This window comes from Ovis canadensis, chromosome 3 (assembly GCF_042477335.2).
Source record: "Ovis canadensis isolate MfBH-ARS-UI-01 breed Bighorn chromosome 3, ARS-UI_OviCan_v2, whole genome shotgun sequence".
Classification (NCBI taxonomy): Eukaryota; Metazoa; Chordata; class Mammalia; order Artiodactyla; family Bovidae; genus Ovis; species Ovis canadensis.
The window spans coordinates 39,868,110-39,890,069 of NC_091247.1; the positions used below are offsets into that span (position 1 = coordinate 39,868,110).

Here is a 21,960-nt window from a genome sequence, read left to right on the forward strand (position 1 = left end):
TGCATTTACTTATATGAGTGAATTACACTAATACTACATGAATGCTAGCTCAACTATATGTAATATGCCATTAAAATCATATCCATCTAATTTTATCCTTCAAACAAACCACTCCTAACAGCCATATTAACAATTTTATATATATTCTTCTCAGCTTTTTCCTAAGTTTAAGCAAATACAAGAATACACACAGGACTAAAAGTATACATGCTATTATTTCTCTGGGATAAATATCTAGAATTGGAATTTCTGGACCAAAATATGTCTGTCAAATATTCCATTATTCTAGGCTTCCCATCATCTTAGGAAAGTCTCCCAGAAGTAATAGAAAGATGTTTCCCCAAATTTTCTTCAAATGCCTTAGTTTCAATTTTTAACATTGGTCATTAATTCAGTAGAAGCTTATTTATAAGTGTGACATGAGCAGTGAGTGCTCTATTATTATTTTCTTCCAGATGGAAATCTAATTCTCCCACATTTTATTTAACAATGAGGCATCCTTTCTCCACCAATTTGAACTGATAATTCCTTATATATTAAATGTGTGTCATTCTAATCTGCTTTGAGGTGTTTCATTCTTTTTTACTGGTCAACTTAACCTAGTCCTATGCCAGAACTATCAACTACTAGAAGTAGGCACCAGGCCCAGATTGTGATAAAGCAAAGTTCTATTAAAATTTAAAAAAAGGGTATTTCTGTCCTTGAACATATATTTAAAAAATCACTTAATTCATTTTCTACAATGCTGACACACCTATATATGTCAAAATCTGACATGGATGGCACATATGGAGAAAAATATTAGCCACACTTACGAATATAGGTGCAAATGTCCTAAATATTTATAAATCTAACAACATAAAATAATATGCCATCATAATAAAATGAACTTATCCCACGAACACAAGCATAGTACAACAATAGGAAACCTACCAACATCATTAATTACATTAATATATGAAAAGGCAGAACTGTTTCTATACCAAAAATTTTTTTCAAAAAATTCAGGTTATCCCTGAATCAATCAACCAAAACATAATAAGAATATCAGAATCAAACACCAATCATATTAAATGGTGAAATACTAACACAATTCCTGTTAAAATCAGGAACAGAGATGCCAATTTTATCCATTTTTATTTAAAACTTACAGGATCAAACTTATAAAATAAGAAATGCTTTTAAAAGCAATAAATAGATCAGAAGAGCTGAAATTATCATAATGCTATAGATATGACTATACATCTAGAAAATCCAAGAGGCTAAAAAACAATCAGAATTAGTTAAACCACTTAACAAGGTTGCTTGAATTAAACAGAATAACTAGAACTTTAAGTAAACACTGAACTACAATCAAACTAAACAATGTCAGTTAAATATTTATCATCTGTATTGTCATAGAGAAAATACTCAGTGTACAAAATTAAAAGTAAACCAAATGGTTTGGGGACTATTTACTACTTCAGCCTTTATCAGCACCTGTCACTTTTCATTACTTCATGTTGGAGGATTAGAAGATGGGGAAAGAAGAGTACTAAAGGGTAGCATGAAACCAGTGAAATATAAAAGCTCCTTTTAATCTACCAAGAACATCAAACCCTAGGAGTTATACCTTGTCCTGGGCCCTAGAGACCTAAGGAAGCAGACATAAGCAAAGAGAAGGGGAAGCTGTGATAGTCTTTGCCCAAATATACTCACTTACCAATCACTAAGGGACATGGAAAAAATTTTAGCTCAGGTCTAAGAAACTCATGATAACATCTAAACATGATAATACCTGGGGACCAAGAAAACTAAATAAACTAGAAGTATATTAGTTGAAAAACAGAAAGGATAGCCTGATCACATTCATGTACATATAATTAAAACAACAGTTAAACTGAGAAAATATCTAGAAGAGAATTCAAGGGCATATTAATAAAATAAAAAGCAAAACCAAAACTAAACCTCCAAAACATACAGAGGATATTTAGGTGTCTATAAAGTGAAATGGTTCAGAGCATGTGCTTTACACTCAGGCAGAGCTACATCTCAATTACATCTCTGCCATTTAGTATGATCTTAGGTAAGTCAAGTCAGTTAACATAAATTAACATTATTATTTGTCTTGTATTTGAAGACACAGATGGTTCAAAAGTATCAAGATGGTTTCAGATAGTCTAAATAAAGATCAATGAACACAATATAGTATTAAAGCTGTAAAAGATTTAAAGTATCCTATACCTAAATGAGCCTAAAATGCATCCTGGACATTGATTTTTAAAAATCACTAGCATTGCTCTATTGACCTGGATGATAAACTACTTAAATGAACATAACAACAACAATAAAAACTACAGAGGAGAAAAAGTCAAAGTCAAAGTCAAACTCCAAACTTTAATTCAGTCAGTTCAGTCGCTCAGTCGGGTCTGACTCTTTGTGACGCCATGAATCACAGACGCCAGGCCTCCCTGTCCATCGCCAAATTCCAGAGTCCACTCAAACTCATGTCCATCGATTTGGTGATGCCATCCAGCCATCTCATCCTCTGTCGTCCCCTTCTCCTCGGGCCCCCAATGCCTCCCAGCATCAGAGTCTTTTCCAATGAGTAAACTCTTCTCAACAGGTGGCCAAAGTATTGGAATTTCAGCTTTAGCATCAGTCCTTCCAAAGAACACCCAGGACTGATCTCCTTTAGAATGGACTGGTTGGATCTCCTTGCAGTCCAAGGGACTCTCAAGAGTCTTCTCCAACACCACACTTCAAAAGCATCAATCTTTGGCACTCAGCTTTCTTCACAGTCCAACTCTCACCTCCATACATGACTACTGGAAAAACCATAGCCTTGACTAGATGGACCTTTGTTGACAAAGTAATGTCTCTGCTTTTCAATATGCTATCTAGGTTGGTCATAACTTTCCTTCCAAGGAGGAAGCGTCTTTTAATTTCATGGCTGCAATCACCATCTGCAGTGATTTTGGAGCCCAGAAAAATAAAGTCTGACACTGTTTCCACTGTTTCCCCATCTATTTCCCATGAAGTGATGGGACCAGATGCCATGATCTTCGTTTTCTGAATGTTGAGCTTTAAGCCAACTTTTTCGCTCTCCTCTTTCACTTTCATCAAGAGGTTTTTCAGTTCCTCTTCACTTTCTGCCATAAGGGTGGTGTCACCTGCATATCTGAGGTTATTGATATTGCTTCCAGCAATCTTGATTCTAGCTTGTGCTTCTTCCAACCCAGCATTTCTCATGATGTACTCTGCATAGAAGTTAAAGAAGCAGGGTAACAATAAACAGCCTTGACGTACTCCTTTTCCTATTTGGAATCAGTCTGTTGTTCTATGTCCAGTTCTAACTGTTGCTTCCTGGCTTGCATACAGGTTTCTCAAGAGGCAGGTCAGGTCGTCTGGTATTCCCATCTCTTTCAGAGTTTTCCACAGTCTATTGTGATCCACACAGTCAAAGGCTTTGGCATAGTCAATAAAGCAGAAATAGATGTTTTTCTGGAACTCTCTTGCTTTTTCGATGATCCAGCAGATGTTGGCCATTTGATCTCTGGTTCCTCTGCCTTTTCTAAAACCAGCTTGAACAACTGGAAATTCACAGTTCACATATTGCTGAAGCCTGGCTTGGAGAATTTTGAGCATTACTTTACTAGTGTGTGAGATGAGTGCAATTGTGTGGTCGTTTGAGCATTCTTTGGCATTGCCTTTCTTTGGGATTGGAATGAAAACTGACCTTTTCCAGTCCTGTGGCCACTGCTGAGTTTTCCAAATTTGCTGGCATATTGAGTGCAGCACTTTCATAGCATCATCTTTCAGGATTTGAAATAGCTCAACTGGAATTCCATCACCTCCACTAGCTTTGTTCGTAGTGATGCTTTCTAAGACCCACCTGACCTCACATTCCAGGATGTCTGGCTCTAGGTAAGTGATCGCACCATCGTGATTATCTTGGTCGTGAAGCTCTTTCTTTGTAGAGTTCTTCTGTGATTCTTGCCACCTCTTCTTAATATCTTCTGCTTCTGTTAGGTCCCTACCATTTCTGTCCTTTATCGAGCCCATCTTTGCATGAAATGTTCCTTTGGTATCTCTAATTTTCTTGAAGAGATCTCTAGTCTTTCCCATTCTGCTGTTTTTCTCTATTTCTTTGCACTGATCGCTGAGGAAGAATTTATCTCTCCTTGCTATTCTTTGGAACTCTGCATTCAGATGCTTATGTCTTTCTTTTTCTCCTTTGCTTTTCACCTCTCTTCTTTTCACAGCTATTTGTAAGCCCTCCTCAGACAGCCATTTTGCTTTTCTGCATTTCTTTTTCGTGGGGATGGTCTTGATCCCTGTCTCCTGTACAATGTCACGAACCTCCATCCATAGTTCATCAGGGACTCTATCCATCAGATCTAGTCCCTTAAATCAATTTGTCACTTCCACTGTATAATCATAAGGGATTTGATTCAGGTCATACCTGAACAGTCTAGTGGTTTTCCCCACTTTCTTCAATTTAAGTCTGAATTTGGCAATAAGGAGTGCATGATCTGAGCCATAGTCAGCTCCCGGTCTTGTTTTTGCTGACTGTATAGAGCTTCTCCATCTTTGGCTACAAAGAATATAATCAATCTGATTTTGGTGTTGACCATCTGGTGATGTCCATGGGTAGAATCTTCTCTTGTGTTGTTGGAAGAGGGTGTTTAGCTGGATTCAAGTACTAAACTGTTATTTCTTCCTAAATCTCCCTGTCTTTAAAAAAGTTAAGTAACCTTCCTTTTTTTCCTATTTCCCCTAATTAGGAATTTGTAAGAAATGCTTAAATGCATTTCTTAAATGCAAAGACTTTATTTTGAAGTTTTAGCTTTGTGCACTATATAATGGGGGCTTCCCAGGTGGCGCTATGGTAAAGAACCTGCCTGCCAGTGCAGGAGCCATAAGAGATAGGGGTTCCATCCCTGGGTCAGGAAGATCCCCTGGAGGAGGGCACGGCATTCTATGGGAGAATCACATAGACAGAGGAGCCCGGCAGGCTATAGTCGATAGGGTCCCAAAGAGTTGGACCTGACTGAAGCAACTTAGCGCACACACACTATTTAATATTCCTGTCTAAAGAAATGTCAAATTACTCTCATTTGTGTTTTCAAGGCGAGGTGTCCAAAAAAGTGCTTCATATTTTATATGCTACATTTACCAAGTGAAAATAAATGGATATATTCATAATTGGAAGCAAATATATTTTGGACAATTATAACTAATGTAATAATGATAGTATAGAAGCAATTACAGTACAAAACAACTCTGAAAGAAAAGAACTTGCTTGCAAGGAAGAAATTCACACTGGTCAATTTTTGGTTAAATAGTTATTCTTTCTATATTACAGAAAGTGTTCTAATGAGAGGAAGTGTCCGCCCTCTCTCCACTACCATCCCCCATTCCCACTCCCTTCCAGCAAGCGGAGAGGACCCACCCTTAATAAGAAATGTTTCTGATAAAGATATACATGTAATGATGGGGGAAGTAGGGAATTCAAAACCACTGTCCTGGAACAAATAAAACTCTTATCAGGAAATCTTACATACGAAAATGCTCTGGATTAAATAACATCTTCCTCAACACATAATATATAACCTATTGCCACAAGATCGTTCTGATCCTACTATAATCCAAATTAGCATTTTAAGTAAGGAATATTCTGTACAGATCCCTGAGTTGTTAACTGAGAAGGAAAGGAAGGAATGGGTTGACAAACTTAATGAAACTTCCGTCAGCTGTGATGCTTCTTTCCTTTCTGGGACAATGTAGACAGAGCTGAAAGGAGTGGCGTGGCCTATACGCTGCCCCTTCCACTTCTGCTGCTGCAAAGCTGTGATCCAGGCTCGCAGTGAGCTAGGAATGAGCCTCACTCACATGAACCTCCGTCTCTTCCATCACTGACTTCATCACACATTATTTTATACCCTGCATTTGTATAGGTGAAAAATCATATGAAATTCTGAAAATATCTTTTTTAAAAGTAAAGCATGAGATTGTCATAATCTTGCAGGGTGGGGAAAGAAAATAGGAAGAAAGTTTCCTATTTTCTATCAGGCCAAGTTAACTGCCTATTAGAATAAAAATATTTCTTCAGAAGGATATAAAATTAAAGTCTCTATACTGTATCATTCATAACATCCAATATCCAATAGCACAACAGGAAAATGTGACCCACATAAAAGAAAACAGGCAGCCAATAGAAATTAAACCTCAGATGACTGAGAAGTTGCAAAAGAAATGCTGACTGAATAATACAATGTAGCAAAAAAGTTTAATAATCTTTAATCAATGGGAATATCCAGAAGATGACTGTGGTATCTGCCACGTCTATGAACTGTGCTAGAACACTGGTCTCATCATCTTTGACTCTTTCAGCACATAACATTGTGTGCTTGTAATGTTTTAATTTAATTTGAAATGTTTTTACTGTGCTTATCTTTTATCATAGGCATGACCCTGGTGGATTTGTTTGAAAATCTATTTAATGACATCTGGAACTAAAATTAGGATAAATCAAAAAACCAGCAGAATTTAAAATAAAATAATAAAAACAATTAGCAGACTTTGCAGAGGAACTAGGATTCAATCCCTGTCATTTGGGCTCCAGTGAATTCTCTCACTAATGGGTGTACCACTGCCTCTACATTTACTTTTACTGTTTTTCTTACATATATAAATGGCACATATTGTTACGGGTGAAACCTAGAGTTGACAGGAAACGATTTTTCAAAAAAATTTTTTTTTTTTTACTGTAGTACAAAGGGAGTATTTTATTAACATGTCACGATCCTTTAATACTTGTAGTTTCTGATCAGGTAATTTCCTTTCTACAATTTATACCATAACAATAAAATAATGGTAGACTTCTAAGACATTCACACAGTTTTTAATCACACTTAATGACACTATAATAAGTTAAATAATAAGATAATGCTTAAATTATGATATATTAATATTAGGAGAGTGGACAAGTAGAGAGACATTAGTGTGGTCTGCAGAATTCTAAAATGACCCCTCCCCAAGATTTCCTGCCCTAATCCCCAGGACTGTGAATGTGATATCATGCCCATGATTGTGTTTGGTTATACGGCAAAATAAATGTTGCAGTTTACATATTTTTAAGGTTATTTTTAAGTCTATTTTTAAGTTTATATATCAGTTTCTCCATATCAGTTTCAGCTCAGTTCAGTTTAGTCGCTCAGTCATGTCTGACTCTTTGCAACCCCATGAATCGCAGCATGCCAGGTCTCCCTGTCCATCACCAACTCCCGGAGTTCACTCAGACTCACACCCATCGAGTCCGTGATGCCATCCCGCCATATCATCCTCTGTCATCCCCTTCTCCTCCTGCCCTCAATCCCTCCCAGCATCAGAGTTTTTTCCAATGTGTCAACTCTTGGCATCAGGTGGCCAAAGTACTGGAGTTTCAGCTTTAGCATCATTCCTTCCAAAGAAATCCCAGGGCTGATTTCCTTCAGAATGGACTGGTTGGATCTCCTTTCAGTCCAAGGGACTCTCAAGAGTCTTCTCCAACACCACAGTTCAAAAGCATCAAATCTTTGGCGCTCAGCCTTCTTCACAGTCCAACTCTCACATCCATACATGACCACAGGAAAAACCATAGCCTTGACTAGACGCACCTTAGTCAGCAAAGTAATAACGTCTCTGCTTTTGAACATGCTATCTAGTTCAGTTCAGTTCAGTTGCTCAGTCGTGTCCAACTCTTTGCGACCCCATGAATTGCAGCACACCAGGCCTCCCTGTCCGTCACCATCTCCCGGAGTTCACTCAGACTCATGTCCATTGAGTCCGTGATGCCATCCAGCCATCTCATCCTCGGTTGTTCCCTTCTCCTCCTGCCCCCAATCCCTCCCAGCATCAGAGTCTTTTCCAATGAGTCAACTCTTCACATGAGGTGGCCAAAGTACTGGAGCTTCAGCTTCAGCATTGTTCCTTCTAAAGAAATCCCAGGGTTGATCTCCTTCAGAATGGACTGGTTGGATCTCCTTGCAGTCCAAGGGACCCTCAAGAGTCTTCTCCAATACCACAGTTCAAAAGCATCAATTCTTCGGCACTCAGCCTTCTTCACAGTCCAACTCTCACATCCATACATGACCACAGGAAAAACCATAGCCTTGACTAGATGGACCTTTGTTGGCAAAGTAATGTCTCTGCTTTTCAATATGCTGCCTAGGTTGGTCATAACTTTTCTTCCAAGGAGTAAGCGTCTTTTAATTTCATGGCTGCAGGCACCATCTGCAGTGATTTTGGAGCCCCCCAAAATAAAGTCTGACACTGTCTCTACTGTTTCCCCATCTATTTCCCATGAAGTGATGGGACCAGATGCCATGATCTTCATTTTCTGAATGTTGAGCTTTAAGCCAACATTTTCACTCTCCTCGTTCACTTTCATCAATAGGCTTTTTAGTTCCTCTTCACTTTCTGCCATAAGGGTGGTGTCATCTACATATCTGAGGTCTCTGCTTTTGAATATACTATCTAGGTTGGTCACAAATTTTCTTCCAAGGAGTAAGTGTCTTTTAATTTCAGGGCTGCAATCACCATCTGCAGTGATTTTAGAGCCCACAAAAATAAAGTCTGACACTGTTTCCACTGTTTCCCCATCTATTCCCCATGAAGTGATGGGACCAGATGCCATGATCATCGTTTTCTGAATGTTGAGCTTCTGTCCTTTATTGAGCCCATCTTTGCATGAAATGTTCCCTTATCCTGAGTTAATTAACTGGAAGATAATGTACATGGGCCTGATCTAATCAACAAATTCTTTAAGCAGAGTTTTCTCAGTTGGTCACTAAGGAGAAATTAGATGCAAAGCAGGAGAAAGGTCTGTCGTGCCATGCTGGCCTTGAAGATGAAGTTCAGAAACTGAAAAATGCCCTCTAGTAGCTGAGAGTGAGCCCTGGCCAATAGTCAGCAGGAAAACAAGTCCTCCAACTAAAAGGAAGCAAATTCTCCATAAAAACTAAAATGATCTTGTAAGTGGATATCCTATGACACTCAGGTCAGAGCCCAGCCTGACACTTGGATTTGTCTCGTGGAAACCTTAGCAGACAACTAAGTCAAATCTACCCAGATTTTAAAACTGTAAGTTAATAATGGGTATTGTTTTAAGCTGCTAAAAGAATAAGAAATTAAAAAATAATAGTAAGTAGTATAATGGTGTTTGATAACTGGCATAAAATAATAATCTATGATTTAAATTAAACTTCATGAAGACTCCTGAAGAAATGTTAGGCTAAGTTACACACATATACAACTACAATTTTATCTTCGCTTGTTCAAAAACTTTCAAGTTCTGTCAAATATTTTCTTGAAACAAAACCTACCTCCACTGATGCCTGAAAGGTTCCGATCACTTGAATTTTCTGTTAACATCCATGCTGGGAGGATTCTTTTCCTCTCGGAAGGATTTGGCTGTTGCTTACTCAGGTCTCTACTTCCACCTATGAAAGACTAAAAGGCACCTATATATTAATTGCTAAAAATAATCCTGCATCCTTAATGAAACTTCACAACGATTTACTTTGAAGAAATCTACCATTAAAAAACCCATCGGCAGCTGTGGATTGAATTAGTTAAATTTCTCAAAGGAAGAAATTCAACATTTCTATTAGCTGAAGTGTTGGTCTAATGTGACCTTCTCTAGAGCTTTACTTAAAAACAGGAAAAGCAGATCAATGCTAGCAATTTTGTCAAGATATGTCTAATATCAGTTGTCTTTTCTCTCCTCAATACAACTTAAGTAACATGTTATAAATGGATGAGATCTTAAATTTCTTACCACATTATTTGCAGCGGTCTGGGTCCTCGCTGTTTTTGTGCTTCTTTCCAATTGTGGAGCACTGGGTGTTTTATCAGGCAAATCAACTGAGGAAGATTTTGGTGTTTCATTCAATATATCATCTTCATCAAGCATTTGACTATTTCTATAAAATACAATTGAAATTCATTTATTAATCATTTAAACTGAAAACACTTCTATTGCCTACCATGACATTATGTGATTCTCCCAAGTTTATGTAACTAATGAGTCATGCTACTTTTATCAGACTTAGGAAGATAAGCAGATTACAGTATACCAGGATAAAATACATAGACTAGAATATATTCTTCATGTTCTGCCCACTGTATCATTATCACATTAATCTTTCCAAAGCATGGGCCTAGAAACCACAGCTATTTATAAGATGGGCAGTAGCCATCTCTATGAAGGATGAAGAGCTATTTACTTATTTAGTAAATAGGCAAATAAGTCCAGATTGTCTACAAAAGTTAAGATCACCTCCAAGTTTCCAAAGAGAAAATGCAAACTGTAAGAACATCAGCTAAACTAGTTAGGTTTTTGAAGAAAAAACAAAACCCTGAGGTCAAGTTCACACAAAGCTGCTCCTGGGTCCTGGCCATTACAGCCACTTGTGAAATCTCCCAACTTGTAGTCCAACAAAGGAGCATCCAAGGTCATATGTGGGACATACTAGCAGAACTAACTGCCTCCTACATGCTGCAAAGTGTGGTAAGATTATCCAAAGTTCGAAATCATTATTCTTTAGGTAAGCATAGACAGGAATCAACAAACTTATCTTTTTGACAATGTGAAAATGTAGATGGAAATACTACTCAGAAATAAAAAGGAAAAAAGTACTGATTATACAACATCTTGGGAATTTCAAAGGCAGTTTGCTAAGCGAAAGAAGCCAGACACAAAAGTATGTATCACATGAATCCACTTATGTGGCTTTCTGAAGGAGTAAAGCTGAAAGGACAGAAATCAAATAGGTAGTCACCAGAAGCTGGGGTGGGGGAGAGGAATGACCACAAAGAGGCAAGGGGGAATTTTGGGGGTAAATTAAAATGTTCTAGGTCTCATTATGGTGGTTCTTACGTGACTATATAAATTCGTCAAACTACATCGAATTATACATTTAAAGGGGGTAAATTTTACTATGTGTAAAATGTTTCTCAGTAAAAGGGAAATTTTAAAAATTAAAGATATAAGATTTTTAAAATTTGTCTAGCTGAGAAGAGAATAATTATTGGCTTATCTTATTTATCTTCTAGGAATAACCTCCCTCCAAGGCAGACTTCAATTCATGGCAGGAATCAACCAAAATAAACTTAGACCAAGTTTATGCGTAACACCACAGTTTTTGTTCATTCAATAAATATTTTAAAAATACCTAGTGTATGTTATGGAGAAGGCAATGGCACCCCATTCCAGTACTCTTGCCTGGAAAATCCCGTGGATAGAGGAGCCTGGTGGGCTGCAGTCCATGGGGTCGCTAAGAGTCGGACACGACTGAGCGACTTCACTTTCACTTTTCACTTTCATGCATTGGAGAAGGAAATAGCAACCCACTCCAGTGTTCTTGCCTGGAGAATCCCAGGGATGGGGGAGCCTGGTGGGCTGCCGTCTATGGGGTCGCACAGAGTCGGACACGACTGAAGCGACTTAGCAGCAGCAGCAGTGTATGTTAGATACTACGCCAGGTATAGGGGATTCAGAGTTGAAAATGTATGATTGTTCTACCCATAAAACTGCACTCCCACAAAATATTCAAATCCATTTTACTCACAACACACAGGTGTGCTTCCAAATTCTAATTTTTTCCCTCAAATTTCCTTAACATTTGAAAAATATTAAGAAACACTCTAGAGAAATGCTATGGCTTTTCGCAACTTACAGTGTTAGAAATTGAGCAACATCATCCATTCCATTTCCAGTTTTTCTATTCTGGCATAAATCCACTAATATACATCCCTATAGCCATAGGAAAATTTTTTAGTATTTACCAAGAATAAATATAACAAAAAAACCCCCGATCCCCCCCAAAATTCTATTTAACATTTAGCTCCAAACAGGTCAAAGTACAAATGATTTTAGTACACTTTTATTTAAATATAAGTATTGCCACTGTAATATGAACATCTTCCTATTTTTAGCTTCAAATATTAATACTTCCTCGAGCAAATCAACTATCACAGATTTATAAGACAGTGAACTAGAATTTGTTAAAAGTTAAAAACTTGGAATTTAAATACAATAAACAAAGATAAATGAATTCTCCCTTTCTTTGGCAATAGCTATCAAGACATAATTTACATAATCATGAAATTCATGCTTCTAAAGTATAAAATTTAGTAGTTTTCAGTATATTCACAAAGTTGTACAACCATCACCAATATCTATTTTTGGAATGTACTCACTGTCTCAAAAAGAAATACCATATGCATTCAGTTCAGTTCAGTTCAGTCACTCAGTCATGTCCGACTCTTTGCGACCCCATGAATTGCAGCACACCAGGCCTCCCTGTCTATCACCAACTCCCGGAGTTCACTCAAACTCACTTGCATAGAGTCGGTGATGCCATCCAGCCATCACATCCTCTGTTGCCCCCTTCTCCTCCTGCCCCCAATCCCTCCCAGCATCAGAGTCTTTCCCAAAGAGTCAACTCTTCGCATGAGGTGGCCAGAGTACTGGAGTTTCAGTTGCATTAGCAGCCACTTATTCTCTTCTCCAGCCCTGGCAACTGCCATCTACTTTCTGTCTCTAGGCATGTACATTTTCTGACACTTCATATAGATAGAATCATACAACTTTTTGTGTATAGAGTTGTTTTCAGTTCTTTTGTGTATATTGCTAGGAGTAGAATTACTGGGTCACAAATAACTCTACATTTAAAATTCTGAGGAACTGCCAGAATGAGTTCCACAGAGGCAGTAAAGACTTACTTACAACCCCACTACCAAAATATATGAGTTTCAATCTCTCCACAACTTCACCAGCACTTCTTACTATCTGTCTTACTGTAGCTATCCTAATGAATGTGAAATGGGAGCTCATTGTGGCTTTTATTTACATTTCATGTTGAGCACCTATTTTCATGTGCTTATTGGCCAGTTGGGTACCTCCTTTGAAGAAATCCAGTATGGATTTTGGAAACTGGATTCTCTAATTACTGAATTGTAAAGGTTCTTTATATATTCTGGATAGAAGTCCCTTATCAGATACATGACTTGCAAATATTCTCTCTCATTCTGAGGGTAATCTTTTTACATTCTTGATGACATCCTTAGAAGTACAGAAGTTTTTAATGGTGATGAAATCCAATTTATCTACTTTCTTGCTTGCTTGTGCTTTTGGTGTTGTATCTAAGAAATCACTGCCTAATCCAAGCGTTTTTTTCCTAAGGATTTCATAGTTTTAGCTCTTTTAGTTAGGTCTCTGGTCTATTTTTATATGGTGTGAGGTTGGAGTATTTTGCATTCGTCTCAGCACCATTTGTTATTCTTTTCTCCATTTAATTGTTTTGGCACTCTCATTGAAAATTAATTGGCCATAGTGTAAAGGTTTATTTCTGGACTGTCGATTCTATTCCACTGATCCATATGTCTTTCCTACACAAGTATCACACTGTCTCAATTACTGTAGCTTTGAAGCAGGTTTTGATACTGAGAAGTGTGAATCTTCCAACTCTTTTCTTCTTTTTAAAGACTGCTTGGAAGTCCAGTACTTGCGTGCTGCAACTACTGAAGCCTATGCATCTGGAGCCCGTGGTCTGCAACCAGAGAAGCCACCGCAGGAAGACCATGCACTACAACAAATAGCAGCCTGCGCAGGAACAAATAGCACAGGAACTAGAGAAAGCCCACACTCAGCAACAGAGACCCGGCATAGCCAAAAATAAATACGTAAATAAAAATAGAGATTGTTTTGGCAATTAAGTTATTTTTAAAAATATAGTCTGTTATATTTAAATATGTTATATATTTTGTCTTTAATACAAAATATATTAATATGAATGAGCTACACCTAAAAGTTTAAAATAATTATAAATAAATTATAAACATGCATGTTTTCATACTACAATGGCATTTTCATCAACATTTCATTATTTTGTCCAAAATTAAATAGTGAGTAAACGGAAACTAAGTATTAAGCACTTTAACAATTTGAAAGAAAAAATAATTTGGTACAAATGATTTCCTTTCCTTTCCTCAACAATGTTTTAAAGAAAACAATCACTCCAGAGAGATAATGTTGTACTTGCTTATCAGAAATTGGATTCAGATGAGGAAAATATTATAGAGTATTTCATTCATGTATTCAAGAAACCAAGGAGGAGAAGGGGGGAACAGAAGATGAGACAGTTGGATGTCACCATCAACTCAATGGACATGAGTTTAAGCAAACTCTGGGAGATAGGGAAGGACAGAGAGGGCTGGCAGGCTGCAGTCCACAGGGTCACAAAGAACTGGACACACCTGAGCAACTGAACAACAACAACAAAATGGCTGCTAAGCACCCACTACTGGGAAGGCCACAGGAATGCAAAATTAATGTTGGCCCTTCTATATGTAATACATCATAATTTAATTAACTAAAATATAAAACTTTTTTTTTACTTTCTCTGACTTCTGAAAAAATACAGCTTTTGGTACAATAATTTCATAGAAACATACAGAGTGAAAAATGAACACACTAGAGCTAATGTGTACATACCCCTATGCTCTAAGTCAGTTATGAATGAGCTTTATTATAAAGAATCTAAATACTACATGAAAAGCATGCTGACATGAGTAAAATGAGAACCTGAAGAAACGACAAGCCTTTGCACTGTTATTTTGTTCTTCAAACCTCTTTCTTAAATTCATAGCTGGTTGGAAGAAAAAATTTATAATGAAATCAGAGTCCTTATAACTTACACAAAGCACATAGATTTTTTATTCTTACTCAAAATTTAAAATATTTCAACATGTATTATAAAAGTATAGAGAGATTAACTGCAGTGAGGTATCCCAGAGGTCCACATCTCCACACCCAACTGCCTGCAAACTCTACTGCTGGAAACCTCTAGCCAAAGAACTAGTAAGACAGGAACACAATCCCATCCATTAATAAAAAAATAAAAGGAAAAAAAATATATATATAAACATATATATGTATGTATGTTACAGATGAAGGAGCATGGCAAAAAACTACAAAACGTATCACATAGAGAGGAAATAGGGAACCTATCAGAAAGAATGTAGAGTGATGACAATAACATCATCTGCAAATAAAGACAGTTTTGCTTCTTTCTTTTCAATAGGATGCCCTTTGTTTCTTTCTCTTGACTTACTGGATTGGCTAGGACCTCCAGTAAATGGATATCTCTGTTTCGCCCCCAACAGTAGGGAGAGAACTTTCCAGTACCTCACTATTAAGTACATTTTTATAGGATGGAAATTTCCTTCTTTTCCTAGTCTTCTCTAAGGTTTTTAAAAATTAATCATGAATATGTATTAAATTTTTGTCACAACTGCTTTTATGCATCTACTGAAATGACAGTTCTTTAATCTGTTATAGTAAATTTCATTGATTGATTTTTATATGATAAACTCATCTTGCAGTTCTCAAATTTCACTTGGGCATAGTATATTAAAATCCTTTTTACACATTGCTGGTTTTGACTTGTAAATATTTTCTTATAAGGACTTCAGGTCTATATTTACTTCTTTTGTAATGTTCTTATCTGATTAGTGGCGAAGTGTACTCTCTTCTATTTTGGAGAAAAAAGTATAATAGTGGTATTATTTATTCTTTGTAAGTTAAAAGAATTCACTGGTGAAGTTCCTTGTGGGAAATTCTTAAATTAGGAACTCAATTTCTTTAATGAATATAAGATTCATCAGATTTTCTATTTCTATCTGTGTCAGTTTTCGTAAATTCTGTTTTTCAAGAAATGTTATGCATTCATTTAGGCCATCAATTTTACTCCCATAGAATTCTAAATAATAATTTCTTCATTATTCTTTCAAGGTCTGCAGGATCAGTAGTGATATCTCCTGTTCCATTTCTGGTACTGATCATTTGTTTCCCAGCTTTTTTTTTTCCTTAGTAAGCCTTACTAAGGTCTTATCAATTGTATTAGTCTTTTCAAAGAACTAACTTTAGGCTTTGTTGATTTTCTTTGTTATTTGTCTATGTTCTATTTCACTGATTTCTAGTCTTATTTTTCTTATTATTTCCTTTTTGGGATTAATTTACTGATTATCTTCTAAAAGCAGAAGCATATAGAATTCATTTTATAGCTTTCTTCTCTCCTAATAAAAGCATTTAATATAAATTTTCCTCAAATGCCTACTGTCATAAATGTTTCTGTTATGCTTTCAGTATTATTTTGTTCAAAATGTTTTCTAATTGCCCTTGAGATTTCTTTTGGACCCATGGGCTACTTAGTGCTGCTGCTGCTGCTAAGTCGCTTCAGTCGTGTCCGACTCTGCACGACCCCATAGACGGCAGCCCACCAGGCTCCTCCATCCCTGGGATTCTCCAGGCAAGAACAATGGAGTGGGTTGCCATTTCCTTCTCCAATGCATGAAAGTGAAAAGTGAAAGTGAAGTCGCTCAGTGAGCTACTTAATTTCAAAACACTTGAAGATCTTCCTAGACATTTATTTTTATTGATTTTTAATTTAATACCAGTGCAATCAAAGAACATACTCTATATAATTTTGTCCATCTACTTCTATAGGTCCAGTTTAAGTATTCTATAATTTAAAAGCTAAACAAAGGCAAATAATCTGCTAATGACTGCCTCAATAAAACTCACAGCATTAATTATAACTTTACATCAGCTATTTATTATAACACTCATTTCACCAGTTCCCCTATTTTATATTTTCTGTTATTTTTATAAGAAAGAAGAATTACACAAATATAATCTAAACCAGAGGTTAATACCTTAAGAAAATTTAAAAGTTAAAAAATGAAAAGATTAAGAAAATATAGTCAGTTTCATATTAATTATCCTGATTATTATTTGATGGAAAAAGCATTCTAAACACAATGTTTGTAAAAGATGTAATATATAGAAGCAATCACTACTGAGGCATAAGTTTCCAAAACCATATGTTTTCTAGAAGCACACTCACACACATCATGAAAGACCTACATCACCACTATATTTAAATTCTAGAGTGGTCTCAACTGAAGCTTTTGTGGATGACTGAGGAATAAGATTACAAATATCATTACTTTAATCACACTTCATCAGGCACTCTTACCTTAAAGTACACTCCATTTCCATTTCAGAATGTGTGGACAAGACACAGAAAATGTATTTGTCAACTAATAAAGAAAAGCGATCTCCAGGATTCAACCAGCACCATATATCTGTCTTCAATGGTAAGAGCTGGCTCTTCTCAGAAGACTGATAATAACATGGATTTTTGTGTAGCTAACAAGTTTAAAAAACAGAATACAGTGATGTTATAACTCAAAATCATGACAAAAATACAACTAAATATGAACTGATTCAAAATTTTAGTGTCAAAACAATTTTAAGTATAAATTTACACTTAAAAGTCTAATGAATTTGGCATTTCAAGGTACCATATAATTATAATCTAACCATACAAAAAAATAGTTGTATTATAGTTCTGATTTCTCTAGGAATCAAAGAAAAAAGCAAAGTTATTAATTAACTGGTTAAAAGATACTGTGCTTGACAGACGACTAGACACTGGAAAGAGAAGCATGAAAAATAATTATCAGTATGGAAACTGAGTCCCCCAATTTTTATCCAAAATTCACTAATCCCTAGAAAATTCTTTTCTGTTCATTTTCCCCTAGTAATTACTATAATTAAAAAATGAGAATCTATGGGAATGAAAACTCTGACCAAATTTCTCAAGCAAACAACATACCTTTAAAAAAAAAAAAATCCTCACAGAAGAATCTTATTTTGTTTTTTCAGTGAAACTCCCCTCTGAAGATCATCATCCATATACAGATTGTAAGAAGTAAATATATCTCACTGTCAAAATTATTACAATAGCCATTATTTTGAATTATGTTTCCACTAATTACCTCGTGTTAGCAAAGACGAGTGCTGCCTCCATAACTAAAACCTATTGAAAGGCACCTTAAAAGCTCTAACTAGAATCAAACTGAAAGTAGCCACTTCCAGATAGCCTTCTTGTCATCCATACCATTCGGTCTTTTAAATAAATAAGCTTCAGCATTAATGCAGATTTTCAGGTTTATTTTTTAAAGAATTTTATATAGAGCAACTCCCCCTACCATCCATCTGTCTACTTTATCAGTTTAAATGACATTTTTTTCTGGAGACATCAACCATCTCTCCAGCATAGCAACAACATAAATATCACCTTGATATTGACATATGCTGAATGCTCTCAATTTTTCTATTTATACTTAATTAATTGATACAGAAGTATATTTTCATTCACACATCAAAACCTTTTCTGACCCCAACCCTTTAAATTATCTATAGGTGTTAAGATATGTCTTATTCACCTTGAGTTTGAACAGACCTGAACTGAGTATAAACTCAAAAGGTAAAACCTTCTATTACTGTAAAAAATATTAATTAGAGAAAAATTAAGGAAGCTTATAATAGGTTTCTTTTTAAATGTATTTTGAAATTCTAAAAATGGATTAGTATTTTTTTTCTTTTTACCCCTCAAAAATCTTCTTTCCATTGGGAAATTCAGTTTCAAATTTTTATTAAATACAGTTACTTTCTTTTTTAAAAAATCTTAATCATTTATGGAATACAAACTAAGTAAAATATAAGTAAGTTTAGAATATTATTATAAACATGAAGCAAATACTATTATTAACTTTGGTATATTACTTTGTATTATATTTTTCATTTGTTTTTATTTTTCAAAAATGTCTATTTCTATGGAAAAAGAATAGGGTATTTAAAGGGTAAATATAAGATATTTTGATTTAGTTTCTATATTAAGCCACAGCAAAATATCCACAAACTTTTATTGAATATCTGTAACCTTTTTTCATTCCATTCAAATGCCAAATCCCAGATCATCTTCCTCTGAAGGATACCAGGACCATTTCTCTTCACCATTTGCAGGCACGGCCCTAGTTCAAGCTCTTACCCACTGCGTGCATCCCTTACTTGTGCTATCATCACATCAAGTCTCCCAGTCTTCTATCACCTCACTGCTCCCCAGGTTACTTTTTACATTTTTTCTACATAAGGCCTCTGATGCTTCTCCAATATAAAAAAAGCATAGAAATGAAGGATCTTCACAAACCTACCGTGGTTTCCAACTCCCACCTTCATACACCAAAATCTTCACCTTATACATACAATCTCTGATCCAATCATTAAGACCTACTCAAAAATGCTCCACTGTTTACTACAGCCTCAGTAATGTCTTATCCCAACCACCTTTCTGTTTGAACTACAGGAACCAGTTTCTATCAGTCAAAGATTACCTATAATCACCTGACAAATCGTCACTAGACTCTAAGGTCCCTGGGCATCGATAATCATCTACCACAGTTCTTATAGACTATGATTAAAAGCACTACAGGAGTCTCTAGTAGCAGGAAGAATCAATGATATTTCAACTGTCAGTCATTAAATGAATAATCTCAGGAATGGTTCCAAATAGTTTACTATAACAAGTGAGGCTGGAAATCCAAAGTACTTACTAAAAATGCTACCTGTTGAGTCACTTAAATAGATTCACTCCTAAAATGTATTAATTCCATTTTCTACAAGAGACCATACTGTATGATTTTTAAAAATTATAGTCTATACAATTAGGTAAACTAAATTTTAAACAGAATCCACTTTCATCCTCTAAAAAGCTCCTGGTAGCCAACAGCTCAGCACATGAGCTTACTAGCTTTCAAAATCCCAAGAAAATCACACAAGTAACATTAGCTGTAACCTCATATGACTTCATCTGATCAAATACCATAATATACTTTTAAATTAACCACAGAATGAGAATTTGGGTAGAGGAATCAGAAAGTATTTAGCTAAATTGAGAATGAAAATAATTACATTTTAGAAGCCAAACCATCCAAACAGTACATTTAACCCAGGCCTGTGCTTAGTGTGGGGGGTAGGGTTAGGGGAGTAGAGGGGTAGGTAGGGTAAGGAGCAGACCTACTACAGAATTGGCAGTATTAAAGTAAAAGCTACCAGGAAAATAAACACTGCTACCTATAAGCTCAATTTTTAAAAAAGAAAAAACTCTGAAAGCTGCAAGGAATATAATTTATCTAGTTCCAGCAACTGAATTTCATCAGGATCTAGCCTTAAGTCCTTCCCAGGTGTATCTGCAAGGGGAAACATTTCTATTTCCTGTCTGTGTTACAAAAGATAAAAAAGCAGTAAAATAAAATTTGGAGGAAAGGATAGAATTAGAAATTAAAAATAGAGGATATATAAATTTGGTGTGTGTGTTAGTTGCTCAGTCGTGTCTGACTCTTTGCCACCCCATGTACTGTAGCCCACCAGGTTCCTCTGTCCATGGAATTCTCCAGGCCAAGAATACTGGAGTGGGTTGCCACTTCCTTCTCCAAGGCATCTTCCTGACTCAAGGATCAAACCTGGGTCTCCTGCATTGCAGGCAGACACTTTACTGTCTGAGCTATTAGCTGCTACTGCTGCTGCTAAGTCACTTCAGTCGTGTTCAACTCTGTGCAACCCCATAGACAGCAGCCCACTAGGCTCCTCCGTCCCTGGGACTCTCCAGGCAAGAACACTGGAGTGGGTTGCCATTTCCTTCTCCAATGCATGAAAGTGAAAAGTGAAAGTGAAGTCACACAGTCATTTCCGGCTCTTAGCGACCCCATGGACTGCAGCCTACCAGGCTCATCCGTCCACTGAATTCTCCAGGCAAGAGTACTGGAGTGGGGTGCCATTCCCTTCTCCTTTGTGCTGCTAGGGGAAGCCCTTAAATTTGGTAGGTAATTATTTCACTGGGCTTCCCTTGTGATTCAGCTTGTAAAGAATCTGCCTGCAATGTGGGAGACCTGGATTTGACCCCTGGGTTGGAAAGATCCCCCTGGAGAAAGGAACAGCTACCCACTCCAGTATTCTGACCTGGAGAATTCCATGGGGTTGCAAAGAGTCGGACACAACTGAGCGACTTTCACTTTATTTCACTGGGTCAGAGTCATTTTACAAACTATAATAATATAAAATTTTACGAACAAGATGGCATAAGAACAGAGATGCACTGTAATTTATGCAACATTATATTCCTAGAAAGAGCTGTGAATGTTTGATATTTTCCAAGTTATAACTGAAACTTAACCTTTCATTATGTTACCAGCCACCCCTGAATTCTCTCTCAATGTGGCACTCTGGTATATGGTTAGAGCTTTTGAGTGCTTTTGCACGTTGCTGGGCTTGGAAAGGTTACCTGTTATTCCTCAGCCTTTTAAGTGAAGCCTCCCCTTTCTTGATATGTCATGGTCACCAGTGAGGAATGCTGGGTAGCGGTAAGGACAACAGTCAAAACAAGAATATACAGAGTTTCTGCCTGAACTCTAACTGAGGTTTCCTTCTCATAGGTTAAGATAAGATGATGTTCTTATTCATGAGCATTTGAAAGATTCAGATGAATCTCTAAACAATATTAAATAATGATACAGCCCTAAGTTCACAAAAGCTAAGATGTTAAATACAAAAGCATAAAATTCTAAGAGGAGAAAAGGTTAACTATTTAAGAAAGGAAACTGATTATATTTCTTTAAAAAGACAAAAAACCCAAAGTCAAACAAAAGTCAACTTGAGTATTTTTCCCTCAGCTGAAAACACTTAATATTTAAATGTAGGTGGTTAAATACTAAGCATTTAGCAAATCTATCCACAAAGAAAGTGGGCCAATCTGTGTGGTCCATCATTTCCTTTTTCTTTTCCTAAAAATGTCCACACCAGGAGATCCCAAAACTAAGCACAAAAGTGACATCTCAAGAGATCTGATGTTTGATCCTATAATTTACATCTAAATAAATATTACTCATTCAGTAAGCTAAAAAAAAACCTATGTCAAACTATGTACACTCCAACTAAAAAGCCATGTATACAAGAAATCCAAAAGATAGTTTATAATAAAGTAGACAAAAATCTAGTGATATTAATAAAAAGGGGGAATATATATAGAA

At 36.2% G+C, this 21,960-nt stretch overlaps 1 protein-coding gene across 19 annotated transcripts in view; it reads right to left on the reverse strand.

Moving 5' to 3' along the window:
* Nucleotides 1-21,960, reverse strand: part of APLF (aprataxin and PNKP like factor) — a 98,347-nt gene that overhangs the window by 54,459 nt on the left and 21,928 nt on the right. For 12 of the 19 annotated variants that reach the window (XR_011255613.1, XR_011255614.1, XR_011255615.1 and 9 more), the window contains exons 3-5: nt 17,067-17,239; nt 9,803-9,947; nt 9,348-9,474 (exon numbers count right to left, since the gene is read on the reverse strand). Coding sequence is in view for 15 of the 19 variants with exons in the window: in XM_069582974.1 (XP_069439075.1) it covers nt 9,348-9,474; nt 9,803-9,947; nt 17,067-17,239 (445 nt within the window). In the remaining 4 variants the exon portion in view is untranslated. The remainder of the gene's footprint in view (nt 1-9,347; nt 9,475-9,802; nt 9,948-17,066; nt 17,240-21,960) is intronic. The other 7 variants (XM_069582982.1, XM_069582981.1, XM_069582985.1 and 4 more) reach the window with 1 other exon arrangement.